Below are 15,904 nucleotides of genomic sequence, written 5' to 3'. Positions count from 1 at the left end.
TCCTCCAAGAAACCGTGCACCATTAGCAGTACACGCCCGAACTTCCTGTACCTCTTCTGGACACTGCACCCCTGTTGAACATGACCAAACCTCCTGCAAATGTACAAGACAGGATACACCCCAGGACATAAACACACTCCTGAACATACTATAGATACCCTGCACACATGCAGGACTTGCCCGAAACTTCTGCATTTCTAAGACACTTTGGACCCCTGCCGGACATCATCAAACCTCCTGCACCTGTTCTAGAAACTCTGCACTTCTGTAGAAAATGCCCCAAACTCGTGCACCTCCTTCAAACCCTGCGCTACCTGCAGTACATGCCAAACCTCATGCACCTCCTCCAAGACACTCTGAACCCCTCCAGGGCATAACTGAACCTCCTGCATCTTCTTCAAGTCACCATTTTCCTCTATAGGACATTTCTCAACCTCCTGTAGCTCCTCTAGAGACCTTCACACCCGCAGAACATCTGGAAACGTCCTGCACCTCGTCCAACATACACTGCACCCCTGCTGGACATCCTCAAACCTCCTTGAGCCTCCTCTACTCACCCCCAATAAACACCTCCCACAATTTCCTCCAGAGCTAACCACCCTAGTACAGGACAGCCTCAAACTTCCTCCACCACCTGCTTCACCTCCCCTCCAACACCTCCCAAAGCCTCTTGCAGACATCCTGCACCACAGCCAGAGTCCTCCCAGACCCACACCCCCTGCAGGACCCTCCAGACCTGCTCCATCCCCCTTATCAACCTCCCAGACCTCCAGACCTCTTCCACTCCCCTCCAGGACCCGTGTTGGGGTATCCAGCTGCTTCCAGGAAAAGCACAAGGGGCCCAAGTTTTCTTCCCAGGACTTCCTACCTCTGGGGGAGTTAGAAAGTAACAACACAGATTTGCAATTTTCATAAATTTATTTAGTCCCCCAAAATATTCCATTTATGTTTAGGCCCGGAAGTACACTAACAACAAAGTACATAGATAAGGAAATTTGTAATATATGTACTGCTTGTGGGTGACTAACTTCCGGGACCTGGCTTCTCCTTACACTGAGGGGGTCTCTGGTTTGTCTTCCGTACCAGGGTTCTCATGGGGACCCATTGTTATCCATGCCAGTAAGACAGAACGAAGTCTGTTGTACAATTCCAGGTCTGTGCTCGCTTCCCCAAGCGGATCCGGGCCAGCAGTAGCCGGGGCTGCCAAAATATTGCTAGGCGCAGCCTCAACCGGGCCACAGTTCTCAATGGGATTAACACTGCACAAAGCAGATGAGCAACTACCATTAGGCGCGGCCTCAGCCATGGGATTAGCATTTTCCACGGCAGAAGGGACCAGAATATTGCCAGGCACGTGAGGCCCGCCTTCCTCAGTGAAAATAAAGTTTTCCATGGCACTAGGCACACCCTCACCTGGGCCATCTACTTCCATGAAATTAAAATTGTTCCAAGCAATTGAAAAACTATTACCAACTAAGTCGTCATCAAGAGGCCAACCGTCCTCAGTAAAAGGAACATTCTGCACAACAGATGGGAAAGCCCAGCTGCTTGAAACACCCTCATCCTGAGGCACCTCCTCCTCGTCCTCCTCGTCCTGTTCCTCGTCCTCCTCCTCCTCTACCTCCTTCTCCTCTTCCTCCTCCTCCTCTTCCTCCTCCTCCTCAGTAACCTCACTACTCTCCAAACCAGGAATCGCCTCAGCATGGCTGAGGACACCCTCAATCTCCCTGGTCAAGGCAACGTTTTCCTCAGCTGATGGGAACAGAACAGTACCCGGGGGCCCCTGCCCGTGAGGCCCGGCCTCCTCGCTGGAGGCGCACAGCAGATCGCTAGTCCCGGCCTGGGTGTCACAAGCACCGTCCTCACTGGATCGGGCCTTGTTCTCGGCCAAAAGGCCAGGGGAAACCCTCAAGCCACTGAGGCAGTCCCAGTCAGTTTCGGCGACAGGGTGAAGGCGCGGGGAGCAGCGCGTGGGCTCCATCCTCCTCCTCTTCCTGTTCTGGGCGGTTGGGGGCCTCTCGCGGCCCTTGCGATGGATGTTGTTCATCAACTGCGGCTGATCTCGCTGGAAGTTGTGGTTCCGGTACACCTGCGGGGACATGCGGCTTGGGCTCACACACACAACACGGTGCAAGGCCCAGCTTGACCCCTTCACACATTCCTTCCAAGTTCAGATTCACAGCCCCTATTCTACTGGCTCTTGGGGATCATAATATGTTTACAATATCTGCGGCATTGACTAGCAATTAAATTTAAATATCAAATAGGATTATCACCTGACTACACTATAATTGATAATATCAATTTTCGATACCGGTTTCTTAAGAAATCTATTATAGACAATTTATATTAAAACAAGTAATATAATCACAGTTATTATGAACATGAATGGCAAATGCATCGTTTATGCAGTGACTAATATTTATGTACCATATAAATTTACAAATATAAACAGAATACATAATATATGATGAATATTCTACATTGTTTAACTTTTGTATTAATACGAATATCAATGACTACATTTAAGATGGGCTGGAGCGATAGCGCAGCAGGTAGGACGTTTGCCTTGCACGCAGCCAACATGGCCCACCCAAGTTCAATTTCTCTGCCCCTCTCGGAGAGCCCGGCAAGCTACCGAGAGTATCTCGCCTGCATGGCAAAGTCTGGCAAGCTACCCCTGACTTATTGGATATGCCAAACAGTAACAACAGTCTCACTATGGAGACGTTACTGGGCCCGCTCCAGCAAGTCGATAAACAACGGCAGGACAGTGACAGTGACATTTAAGATATTATAAATATATGGTAGTAACTGTCACTGTCATCCCGATGGTCATCGATTTGCTGGAGCGGGCCCAGTAATGTGTCCATGGTGAGACTTTGTTGTTACTGTGTTTGGCATATTGAATACATCACGGGTAGCTTGCCAGGCTTTGCCATGCGGGCCAGATATTCTTGGTAGCTTGCCAGGCTCTCCGAGAGGAGTGGAGGAATCAAACTCGGGGGGGGCCATGTTGGCTGCGTGCAAGGCAAACGCCCTACCGCCGTGCCATTGCTCCAGCTATTTATCAGTAAAGGAAGATATTAATTAAATACATAATTAATGAGTAGTATATTTTATAGTTTCTTGTAATAAATTGATCATATTAATGTAGTAATATATCATAACCGATATATAACATTCATAAAAATATTCATTTATATTAATTGATTATATATTGACCTCTTAATTTATAGATAAGTTATTGATAAATTATGTCTTTATTATTAAAGTATTATACTAATAAAATATATCATTAATAAGTTGATTCAAATATCATTTTATTATTTTCATATACATATTACATTGTTATTTTAATAAAGCAATAATATATATCATATGAAATATACAAATGACTTGCTATGTATTTATTTTAATATAGTAATAAATGCAGTCAGTCTCCTGCCCCTACGCCTGGCTGTTCCTCGCTGGGGTCCCTTGGAGAGGAGCGGGTTGAGCTTTCCTCCCCGCCCCGACCAGGGCTCTGGCAGCCGAAGACCTCCAGGACCAGCCACCACCATGCTGAGACCATTCTCCGCACACATGATGGTACTGGCAGAGGGACAAAGCCACGCGGGTTCCGGGGCCGAGACCTCCAAGCCTACTCGGATTGGAGTCGAGCATCCTCCACCCAGATCCTCCAAATTCCAGTAGGCGGGGGTCACACCCACCACCTGGTCCCCTGGTGCCGTGTAATCCCATCAGCGGCCAAGACTCAGAGACTATAAAATCCAGCTCCCGGAACCGCGCGGCCGCGAATGACATCTTATCAGGACACCTTTTTATGATATCTTATTATCTCATTCCTACTTTGGACAAACTTTCACGCTATCGAATATAGCCTGCCCACAGGGCAGAGTCTGGCAAACTCCCCGTGGCGCACCAAATATGCCAAATACCAGTAACAATGATGGGCCTCATTCTCCTAAAGAGCCTTGAATATAATCTCAGGGCTAGGATGAAAGAGACGTTACTGGGGCCTGCTCGAGGCAATCGACGAATAACAGGATGATGAATGAATGAATGAAAGTATGAATGAAAGTATGAATGAAAGTAACAAAGTATGAGATTAATACCCAAGAATAGCTGATATCAGCACCAGGAGGATTACTCCATAACTTAGAGGCCAGCCGGGTATCCTAGAGGAAAGGGCTGTTCAGATAGAGAAGGGAGCACCAAATAAAGGATGTTTGGAGGATCCTCCCAGGAGGGGAGATGCATGTCGAATGTAGACTATGGACTGAACATGTTTGCCACTCAATGCCTCTTTTGCAGACCACAACACCCAAAAGGAGAGAGAGAACACAGGGGATTGCCCTGCCACAGAGACAGGGGGGATGGGAGGATGGGGGTGGGAGGGATATTATCCATGGTGGTGGAAAATGGGCACTGGTGGAGGGATGGGTATCTGATCATTGTATAATTGAAACCAAAGCACAAAAAATTGTAAATCTACAACTTAAAAAAAAATAAAATAAAATAAAGGGAAAAAAAATAAAAAATAAAAAAAAAGAAAGTAATAAATGCAAAATTTAGTTACAATTTATATTCAATTTAATTTGACAATAAAAAGAATATATTTAAATGATTTACATTAACTTGTAAAATTACAATTCATTAATAATTGAATTCCTTTTCATGTAAAGTATGATTAAGATGTTAGAGCATTAATGAACACTTAGAAAATATTAATGCATTATAGGTGATTAAAATTGAATGTGGTTATATTCATAACAATAAAATTAAGCACTTATATTTATATTTCACAATTTGTTATAGTATACGATTTAACTGAAACATGTGTATAGTGAAAGGATTATAATTAAGGTTGTGAATATACTACAGTAAACGAATGTATATTGCCTTCATTATAAGATTTAATTTTCCAATATTGATATTATTTCACATTAGTCTTTATTACAAATATGATGAAAATTATGTTGATACCCTTACTAATTCATCGTTTTTTTCTGATTAAAATTAAGAATATATTTTGATACGCATTTTGGATTAAAATAATATATGTTTGATATATATTGAATAATTTCAGTATTTTAATGAATACAATTAAAATCAATAAATATTATTTACATTACATATTAATTTCCTCGATTACATTCATAATTTCATTAGCTTCAATATATTGCTAATCAATAGTTGATCTTATAAATCAATAAATAGTAAATCATTCAATTATATTTATATGCATTAAAATGTGATTGAATTGTGTTATCAATTTATAGTAATACAAATTTAAATGAACTGTTTATATCAATATAAATGCAGCAGCATTCAATTTCGATATTAGCAACTAATAATTATTTCCCCAATTCCATTATTATTAATTGAATATAGTGCAATAAATTATATTTATATTACAGTTAAGCCAAGTTTCCGATGTTGTAAAATATAAATTAATTTAATGTAATATAGAATATGAATGATACAAGCTATTAATAATTATTTACATTAGCTTGAATTAATTTAATTAAAATCCTAATTTCCTGATAAAAATCATTTATCAATAAATTATCTATACATTGAATTACTGATAAGAAACAATATACAGTAACAAATAAATTCAATGTATTCAATTAAAAATAATTAAATAAATTCTCAATGAATTTAGGTAATGATTAGTAATCAACAAATATGAATGAGCATACTAAAATTCTAAAATATTTAGTTGTAACATGAGTACCAATGATTTATAATTTTACATTTAATTAATTCATATTAACAAAATTTACATTAAACTGACTTACATAAACAAAACTGTTTATAAATTTGATATCGCATATTGTTACTATATTATAATAAAAATTATCTATATATTAAACTAAACAGATGTTATTAAAATTTGATTTCACCATGAATTTAATTAAAATCATGATTTACTAGCTGCGCGTGCCCAGAGAGGGACCCAGGCCGTTGGGCCCTTACCACATTAAAAGAATTTCTGTGAATGTAAATATGTAAATATGAATGTAAATTTCTATGAATGTAAATATTAATTTGTATTTAAAGATTAAATAGAATTCGTTTTCATATTCATATAGAAATTAACATTTACGTTAATAGAAATTAATTCATTATAACATATTAATTCCATTTCATTGGAGTAATTTTAATTTTTAATTAATAGATTTGTGAAAAGAAATTAATTTAATTTGATAGATTATGAATGGTTTAATCAATCTTGTGTTAAAACTAAATTTATTGATCGTTTACGTTTTAAATACAAATACCAATTAATATTGAACATTAATATAAGCATAAAGATAATTATGTATACTGTTTAATTATGTAGAAATAAATAATTGATGTGAATATCAATATAAATTAATTTATCTTACTATAAAATTACATTTGATATAATCTTATGTTTAATTATTCATAGTCAACTCACATAATTTAATGTAACAAATAATCATTTATTATTTCCATCTATATTGCAATTGAAACAAATGTAATGACATCACTTTACTCATTGAATTCCATTATAAATTAAACAATATGCACATCGCTGTAAATTAGTTACCTTTAAGGTACTATTTCTATTTTCCCATATCTCTACTTTGACTGCTCACATTTACAGGAATAGAATTTCTGATAATGAACCATAAGTTATACCTATAATACAATTAAATTACGATAAAATCCACAATGTAATTTCGTTTAAATTCCGTTCAATGTTCCCTGTGATTAGATTTCAGTACTAGACAAAGAGACCTAGACGTCAATAATGAATAATCATATGAATGAATTTACTTTGACACATCAATCATATTGTGCAGCGTCTTAAAATCCTTCACATTCTCTTACTACCACAACGTTCTGTTTCTTGGTTTCTATGGTTTCCTAGCCAAATTGTCTCCCAAAGTCGTTTTGGGAAGCCAAAACAATTCCCCGTGTCCAAAGCTCCCATCCCTGTGTGCCGTGAAGCACTGTGGTATATTTGAGGACGCGCGTGCAGTTCTTGGAGCCGAGCATCCGGGCCCTTAGTGGCTCGCTCCTCCAAGGGCTGCAGTTCCCGCCCACGCCGCGCCCGTGGGCCCAGGAGGTACTCACAATCACTCTGTTCCGGGCCGAGCTGAGACAGGCGCTCTTGAAGTGGAGCTTCCGGAAGCCGTGCAGGTTCAGCAGGCGCACGAACTTCCTCAGGCTGTCAGTTCCGAAGATGCGCTGGTTGTCCTTGTGGCCCAGCACTTCGGACTTGAAGAAGTTCGCTTGGATGATGATGCTCTCTCCGTCTCTGCTCCAGTAAATGGTCTTGAAGGACTGGTCCTCCACGACCGTCCGGAGCCTGACCGAAAACGGGAGGGCGCGGATGTCGTCGTCTCGGCCTTCAGGAGGGTCCGCGACTGGGCTGGGGGCGCGTGGTGCTGGACCTTCTTCAGCTGCCCCTTCTTTGGGGACGCCTCCGTCGCCGCCCTCTTCGCCACGCTCCCGCGTCTGTTCGGGTGGAACCGCACTGCTTCCCAGGCCCGGCAGGATCCGGTACCCACTCGCATCCCGGGTCTCCCGGAAAGGTCCATCAGGTGCCAGGATGCGGTGGGCTGGCTGGCCGCTGGCTGGCCCCCCGTCACAGCAGGTTACCAGCTCAGCGCCGAGCGCTTCCTCCCCTCCCTGACTCGCCATCTGGCTAATCTAAACCAGCGGCATTGCCTATCTCACGCCTCGCTGGTGGCAGGAGCCTCTCCTTCCTTGAGCCCAAGGGCCCAATGTGTGTCCTCTCGAGATTCGATGCTGTCAGGGCAACCAGCACGCCACGTCACCACCTTCTTTTTCGTCAGCGGGACGTCATTAAGGGGCCCGCAGCGAACCCGCGCCCAGAACCCTGGCCAAGTGTGGGCAAGGGCAGGGGCCCCAGTTGCTCTTCTAAATATAGAGGAACGTGTTGTGCCCGGGGTCCCAAAAGGTGTTTGATGTTCTCCATGCAGAGGTTGTTTTGAAGAACTTTGCACCCTGCTTTTCAGTACTGTGGCCAATAGGGTTTCGTGCAGAACACTTTGCTCCCTCCCAGCGGCCACCCCCACCTCTATCACCCACTTGGACACTTCCATCCTCCCACTGCCGTGATAGTGTTCTCCCCCCTGTCCAATCCTCTCAAGTGTCATGCTTCCTACTGGAGAGCAGATCTCATGTTCTTCCTCTCTGTTGCTTGTGAGCATTTGTCATTTCACTGTCATGGTTCGTTATACCCTGCAAATGAGAGATCGTTCTGCGTCAGGCTCTTGCCCTCTCATTAACTGCACTCAGCATGATACCTTGCAGATCCATCCACGAAGCAGCAGAGTGTGTGCTTTTATCTTTTCGATGACCGAGTAACGATCCATTATGTATCTGCACTGTTTATCCGGTAGTCTATTCCAGGACACTTGGGTTGTTTCCACATTCGGGGCTATTTTGAATGTTTCTCCAAGGGATGTAGGGCTGCAACCATCTTTTCTCCATAGTATTTTTGGGCAAGAGTAGAGTCCAACGAGTGGAGTTGCTGGGTCAGATGGAAGCTCAGTTCCTACTTTCCTGAGGAGTGTCCATGGAAGGTCAGAGCAGTCTACTCTCCTGGCAGCCGTGTATGGGTATCCCTTTTATACCACATGGGTGTCAACACCGCTTGCTCTTGTTTTGAGTGGTTGTTGTTGTGGTTGTTGTTGTTTACAGCCTTTGCGTTCTAAGGTGATATCTGACTGTTCTTTTGATTTGAATTTCCCTGATGACTAGTTCTGTAGACCATTTTCCCATATGCTCTTCAGCCATTTGTATGTCTTCTTTGAGAAACGTTTTTTCATCCCCCCCCCCCCATTCTTGATGGGTTTCAGCATTTCTCAGAATTTTTGGGGTATAGTACTATCAGTATTTAGTATTTTGTAAACTTTGGGTATAAGCCTTTTATGAGATTGAGTGATGGGCAAGTAATTTCTCCAAGTCTATGGGATGTCTTTGTATTTTGGTCACTAATATTTTTGAGGCAGTAGTTTCAGAAGCTTCTTCTATTAACGTACTCCATTTTATTTAATCTTTGTTTCTTTTTCAAAGAAATTTTGGTTGCTTTATTTTTGAGCCACACCCGGCTATGCTCAAGGGTTACTCCTGGCTCTGCACACAGTAATTACTGACGGAGGTGTTGGGAGGACCACATGGGATGCTGGGGGTGGGACGTGGGTCGGCTTCATGCTCAGTAAACACTTTTTCGGCTGCATTACCACTCCCTGCCTCTTTTCCTGATCCTCGTTTACTTGGCTTATGGCATTAACTCCTTAAAGAGGCCTCTAGCTACAATGTCATGGAGAATACAGCCTACGTTTTCCTCAATGGAATCAGGCCTGATAGGGAGGTCTTTAATACATTTTTATTTGACTTTTGTGTACGGTGTTAGAAAGGGGTCTGAGCTCATTTTCCACATGAGCAACCGGTTTTCGCGATACTCTCTGTTGAAGACATCTTCCTTGCACCACTTTGTATTCTTTTCTCCTTTATGAAAGTGAGCAGTCCATTTACCTGTGTCTGCATTGTCTGTTCTGTCCCAGTGTTCTGAGAATCTGTCCTCAATCCAGTGCCATGCTGTTGAAATTACTACAGCTTTGTCGTACAATATAAATTTGGAGGAGAGTAATACCCCCCATCTTCCCTTTTCCTAGGATTGGCTTAGATATTTGTGGTGGTTGAATATTCCATAGAATGTTCAAGAGTGCTCGATCTATCTCTTTCAAAGACGTCATAGGCATTTTTCTAGTAATAGCATTGAATGTCTGTAACGCTTTGGGGAAATTTGCTGTTTTGTCGATGGTAGTCCTCTTGTTCTATGAATAAGTAATAGGTTTCCATTTCCTCGTGTCCTCTTATTTCTGTTTGTTGTTGAGTAATTTTCTTTCTATTGATCTTTCATCTTTTTAAAAAAATGTTTATTCATGAAACACCATGAGACACAGTTGTAGACTTACAAATTTTTGTGCTTGGGTTTCAGTTATACAATGATCGAGTACCCATCCTTTCATCCGTGCTCAGTCTCCACCACCACTGACCCAGTATCCCTTCCACCCTCCCCCCATCCCGCCCATTCCACCAGGGCTCTGTGTCAGGGCATTCCTTTTGTTCTCTCTCTCCTTTTGGGTTCTGTGGTTTGCAAAAGAGGCAATGAGTGGCAATTATGTTCTGTCTTGAATCTACTTTCAGCATGCATTTCCCATCTTGGGAGGATCCTCCCAACACCATTTACTTGGGACACCCTTCTCTATCTGAGCTACCTTTACCCTAGCATCTACGGCTGACCTCCAAGCCATGGAATGAACCGCTTCGTACTTATCTCGGCTAATCTTGGGTGTTAGTCTCCTATTTTGTTACTTTATATTCCCCATATGTATGAAATCTGTCTATGTCTGTCCCTCTCTTTCTGACTTATTTCAATTAGCATGATACTTTCCATGTAGTACCACTTGTATATAAATTTCATTACTTCATCTTTTCTAACAGCTACATAGTACTCCATTGTGTATATGTACCAAAGTTTCTTGAACTTGTCATCTATTCTCGGGCACTCAGGGTTTTTCCAGATTTTGGTTATTGTGAACAGTGCAGCAATGAACATACAAGTGCAGATGTCATTTCGACTATACTTTTTTTGCCTCTCCGGGCTATATTCCCAGGAGTGGTATTGCTGGGTCAAATGGGAGCTCAATTTCGAACTTTTTGAGGATCGTCCATACTGTTTTCCAATAGGGCTGAAACAATCGGCCAATCGGTTGCTTTTGTTCTTTTGGATGTTGGCCAGTCTCTGTGGTGTGAGATGATATGTCATTGTTGTTTTGATCGGCATCTCCCTGATGATTAGTGATGTAGAGCATTTTCTCATGTGCCTTTTTGCCATTCGGATTTCTTCTTTGTGAAAGGTTCTGTTCATTTTGTCGCCCCATTGTATGATGGGGTTGGATGTTTTCTTGTGGAGTTCAACCAGTACTTTGTATATTGTTGATATCAACCCCTTGTCGGATGGGTAATGGGAGAATATAGTTTCCCATTCTGTACACTGTCTTTGTAGTTTGGTCACTGTTTCTTTTGAGTTACAGAAGCTTCTTAGTTTAGGATAGTCCCATTTGTCTATCTCTGTTTTCAGTTGCTTGGCTAGTGGCATGTCAACTTTGAAGTTACCATTAGCTTCAATGTCATTAAGGGTTTTGCCAAGCTTGTCTTCAATGTACCTTATGGATTCCGGTCTGATGTTGAGGTCTTTAACTCATTTTGATCTTACTTTTCTACTTGATGTTAGGGACAGATCTGAGCCCACTTTTTTGCATGTAGCTATCCAGTTTTGCAAGCCCAATTTGTTAAAAAGGTTTCACTTGCTCCTTTTCACATTTCCTGCCCCCTTATCGAAGATTAGATGATCATATTCTTTAGGGGGTATGTCAGTATATTCGACCCTGTTCCATTGGTCTGCAGCTATGCCTTTGTTCCACTACCATGCTGTTTTAATTATTACTGTTTTGTAGGAGAGTGTGAAGTTTATGGATTTTGATTCCTCCAATTTTCTTTTTCCCAAGAATTGCTTTAGCTATTCGTGGGGGCTTATTTTTCCATATAAATTTCAGGATTGTTTTCTCCATTTCTTTGAAGAATGTCATGGGTATCGTTATGGGGGTCACACTGAATTTGTACAATGCTTTGGAAAGTATTGCCATTTTGAAAATGTTAATTATCCCTATCCATGAGCAGGGGATATCTTTCCTTTTTCTCATGTTCTCTTTTATTTCCTGAGGTACCGTTTTGAGATTTCTTTGTACAGGTTTTTCAATTCCTTAGTTAAGCTGTTTCCTAGGTACTTGATTTTCTGGGTCACAATTGTGAATGGATTTTTTTCATGTCACTTTCTTCTCTCTCACTATTTGAATATAGGAAAGCCATGGACATTTGGGTATTGATTTTATAGCCTGCAACTTTACTATGCAAGTCAATTGTTTTTAGGAGTTTCTTGGTAAAGGTTTTAGGGCTCTCTAAGTATAGTATCATATCATCTGCAAATAGTGAGAGCTTGATTTCTTCTTTTCCTACCTGAATGCTCTTAATATCTTTTTCTTGCCTAATCGCTATTACAAGTACTTCCAGTACTATATTGAACAGCACTGAAGAGAGTGGGCATCCTTGTTTCGTCCCTGTTCTTAGAGGGAAGGCTCTTAGGTTTTCCCCACTGAAGATGATGCTTGCTGTAGGCTTGTGTTATATGGCTTTAATTATATTGAGGAAAGTGCCCTATATGCCCATTTTGGCGAGGATTTTTCACACAAACGGAAGCTGGATCTTGTCAAATGCTTTCTTTGCATCTGTTGATATGACCATATGGTGTTTATCTTTTCTTTTGCTCATAGGATGGATTGTTGATTGATTTCTGAATGTCAAAACCATCCTTTTTTCCCGGGATGAATCCCTCTTGGTCATGACGTATGATCTTTTTGATCAGTTGTTGAATACTATTTGCTACTATTTTTTGAGGATCTTCGCATCCGTGTTCATCAGGGATACCGGACTGTAAAGGCCCTCCCATTGTTCATTGATTTGCTCGAGCGGGCCCAGTAATGTCTCCATTGGAGACTTTGTTGTTACTGTGTCTGACATATCGAATACATCACGGGTAGCTTGCCAGGCTCTGCCGTGCGGGCGAGATACTCTCAGTAGCTTGACAGGCTCTCTGAGAGGTGCGGAGGAATCAAACTCGGGTCGGCCATGTTGACTGCATGCAAGGCAAACGCCCTACCGCTGTGCTTTTCTTTTCTTGCAGTTTCTTTGTGGGAAAAGTTACTAAGCTTTCAGGTTTATGTCTCGGTCATACCATGATCAAACAACTTTCCCTTCTATAGTACTCACTTTTCACCACCAAGAACCCCAATATACCCCTCCTCCCATCCCACCCAATGCCTGTGAGGCAGATGATTTCTACTTAAATCTTCTCTACACTGATTACATTCATCATTTCGACAAAAGATGCACCATTATTGTTTATAATTCCCCCCCAACAATCAGAATTGCCCAAAAGGCATTGTGAAATACTTTGTTTTCTATAGCTGGTTATGAGAATCACATAATGTTGTGCGGCTGCTACTGCAGCCACGCAATTTTGGATTTCTGCAAAGAGCCAGATCATTACAAGATTGGTTTCTGTGCATCTGGTGTTATAGCTGTGCTGAAGAGCCGCTCTTGGGAGGTAACTCAGGACCTTGGTAGGGCATGAAGGTCGAGCCGGTCCACCCCCCTTCCCATGAGACTGCAATTGCCCCATCACCGCCAGCTCATACCTGGCTTTCCTATAAGTTCTGAGGCGGCGGTCACCTTGCTGCTGCGGTGGAGAAAAGGCAGAAGGGAGCAACACCCTTTCCCTCCCGGGGAGGCATGGCGCCACAGTTTAACGCATGGTCCCTTCACTTTTCTCCCGCAAGTTGCCAGGTTCTGGACTAAGTCCTTTTTCCTCTGAAGCCATGGCCGTGCTGGAGAGATGCTTGTGGGGGGCAACTCCTGACCTCGGTAGGGCGTGAAGGACGAGCCGGTACCGCCCCCTTTTCCATGAGACTGCAGTTGCCGCGTCACCGCTGGCTCATACCTGGCTTTCCAATAAGCTCTGAGAAGGTGGCCACCTTGCTGCCGGGGAGGAGAAAGGCAGAAGGGAGCAACACCCTTTCCCTCCTGGGGAGGCATGGCGCCATAGTTTAATGCATCATCCATTCACTTTTCTGCCACAAGCTGCTGGGCTCTGGATTAAGTCCTTTTGCCTCTGGAGCCATGGCCGTGCCAGAGAGCCACTAGTGGGGGAGAACTCATGACCTCGGTAGGGTGTGAAGGACGAGTCGGTACCATCCCTCTTCCCATGAGACTTCAGCTGCCCTGTCACCGCCTGCTTATACCTGGCTTTCCAATAAGCTCTGAGGCGGCGGTCACCTTGCTGCCTATGGGGAGAAAGGTGGAAGGGAGCAACAGTCTTTCCCTCCCGGGTATGCATGGCACCATAGTTTAACGCATGGTCCATTCATTTTTCTGCCACAAGCTGCCAGGCTCTGGATTAAGTCCTTTTGCCTCTGGAGCCATGGCCGTGTATGCAGTCCAGATGCATTTCTGCCCAAAATGTCGCTGGGTTTCGAGATTTGTTTCTGAGACTCTGGGATCATGGCCATTAATCAGCTTGATCAAGAGCCAGAGAGGCCATTCGTAGGCGGGCAACTCGAGGTCTCACTGGGATGGAGAGGAAAGGGCCGGTTCCACCCCCATCTGGTTAGGCCCCGTGTGTCTTGTCACTGCAGGCTCAAACCTGACTATCCTGTGGCCTCTGCAGGATGACGGTCACCAGACCGCCAAGAGGAACAGGCCAAGGCACGAAACCTATTCCCACCTGGAGTGGCCCAGCCCCACTAACCTGCTGCAGGAACAGGACACATTTCTGCCAAAAGCTTTTGGGTTCCGAGATTAGTTTCTGAGCCTCTGGGATCATGGCTGTTAAGCAGTTCAATCAGGAACCAGAGAGGCCATGCCTCCAATTATATAGCTGATCTGGAGGTGGTTTGTGGGTGTGTCTCCCACATACCTAACTTTTGGCCATTTACTTTCTTGGTAAACTTTGCCCCATGTATTTTGGGTCTGGCCAAAGGCACAGCAGCAATTTTGGGGTATCTGAAAGCCTGATGGTGCCATCAGGCTGCTGATGCACTCGCCTCACAGGTACAGATTGACCTGCTGGCCGCACCATTCCCCCCCACCCTCCCCCGGTGTGATTTACTTCTATCTCAGTGCATCATGATTTGAAAAGTTTGTTGATACTTTTTCCTTCTTCCTGATTCGATTGACGTATGTTTTGTGGTCTAGCGCATGGTCTATTTTGGAAAATGTTCCATGTGCACAGGAGGAGAATGTTTATTCTTTCTTTTGGTGGGTATAAAGCCCTTTGTAGGTCTATAAGCCTTTTCTTGTCTATTTCTTTCTTCAAAGTGAATACTTTCTTGCTGAGTTTTGTTCTTGTCTATCTATCCAGAGGTGATAAGCGATTTCGGAAGTCTCCCAGCTACTATGTGTTGCTAGCAATGTCCTCCTTAAAATCTGTTAGCAGTTGTTTTAAATATTTAGCTGTTCTCTCATTAGGTGTGTATACATTTAAGAGTGTGATGTCATCCTGATGTATGTATTCCTTGATAAATATAAAATGGCCTTCACTGTCCGTTCTAATATTTTTCAGCCTGAAATTTATGTTGTCAGTTACGAGTATGGCTACACCAGCTTTTTTGAGGGAGCTGTTTGCTTGCAGGATTGTTTTCCATCCTTTAACTTTGAAACTGTGTTTTCTCTGACAAGATAAGTTGCTGTAGGCAGCAGAATGTTGGATTTTGTCTCTGAATCCATTTTGCCACTCTGTGTCTCTTAATTGGTGAATTTAGATTATTGATGTTGGGGAGATTATTGTTATGGGGCTTTGTCTCATCTTTGTATAAGGGTCTGTTGTGCTTGTAGGGTTTGTCTTGTCTTAGAGTAGCCCCTTTAGCCATTCTTTTATGTTTGGTTTTGAGTCTATGAAGTTCCTGAGCTGCTGTTTATGCACAAAATAGTGTTCTCTTCCTTCGAGTTTGAATAAGAGTTTAGCCGGATAGAGTATTCTTGGTAAAGCATTCATTTCAGTGAGTTTTTTTTAAGTATATCCCACCACAGCGTTCAGGCTTGGAGGGTTTCCTCTGATAGGTCTGCTGTGAATGTAAGGGGTGCTCCTTTGTATGTGATTTCCTTCTTTGACTTTGCTGCTTGCAGTATTGTGTCTCTTTCTGCAGCATCCATCCTTCTACGATATGTCTTGGATTCTTTTTGTTAGGGTCTCTTTTAGCTGGTACCCTTTGGG

General features: G+C 42.8%; 1 protein-coding gene across 1 annotated transcript; it reads right to left on the bottom strand.

Moving 5' to 3' along the window:
- Positions 1 to 616: 616 nt before the first annotated feature.
- On the bottom strand, positions 617 to 7,683 carry LOC130017592 (heat shock transcription factor, X-linked member 3-like). The gene is made up of 3 exons (XM_056108285.1): positions 7,114 to 7,683; positions 1,774 to 2,089; positions 617 to 681 (listed from the first exon to the last, which is right to left on the bottom strand). The coding sequence occupies exons 1-3, from the start codon at positions 7,681 to 7,683 to the stop codon at positions 617 to 619; spliced, it is 951 nt and encodes a 316-aa protein (XP_055964260.1).
- Between the last annotated feature and the right edge of the window lie 8,221 nt (positions 7,684 to 15,904).

This window comes from Sorex fumeus, unplaced genomic scaffold (genome assembly GCF_029834395.1).
Source record: "Sorex fumeus unplaced genomic scaffold, SorFum_2.1 ptg000203l, whole genome shotgun sequence".
NCBI classification, from domain to species: domain Eukaryota; kingdom Metazoa; phylum Chordata; class Mammalia; order Eulipotyphla; family Soricidae; genus Sorex; species Sorex fumeus.
The sequence above is the reverse complement of the archived record's forward strand: the minus strand, read 5'-3'. Positions and strand labels throughout refer to the sequence as shown.

Bases quoted from the DNA above. Each gene is read 5' to 3' on its own strand.
- LOC130017592 (XM_056108285.1), bottom strand. From the start codon at position 7,683: ATGGCGAGTCAGGGAGGGGAGGAAGCGCTCGGCGCTGAGCTGGTAACC. The intron at 2,090-7,113 runs GTGAGTACCTCC...ATGTCCCCGCAG, and splicing joins CGGCCCGGAACAGAGTGATT to GTGTACCGGAACCACAACTT. The intron at 682-1,773 runs GTACTGTTCTGT...GCTGTGGTGCAG, and splicing joins TCACGGGCAGGGGCCCCCGG to GATGTCTGCAAGAGGCTTTG.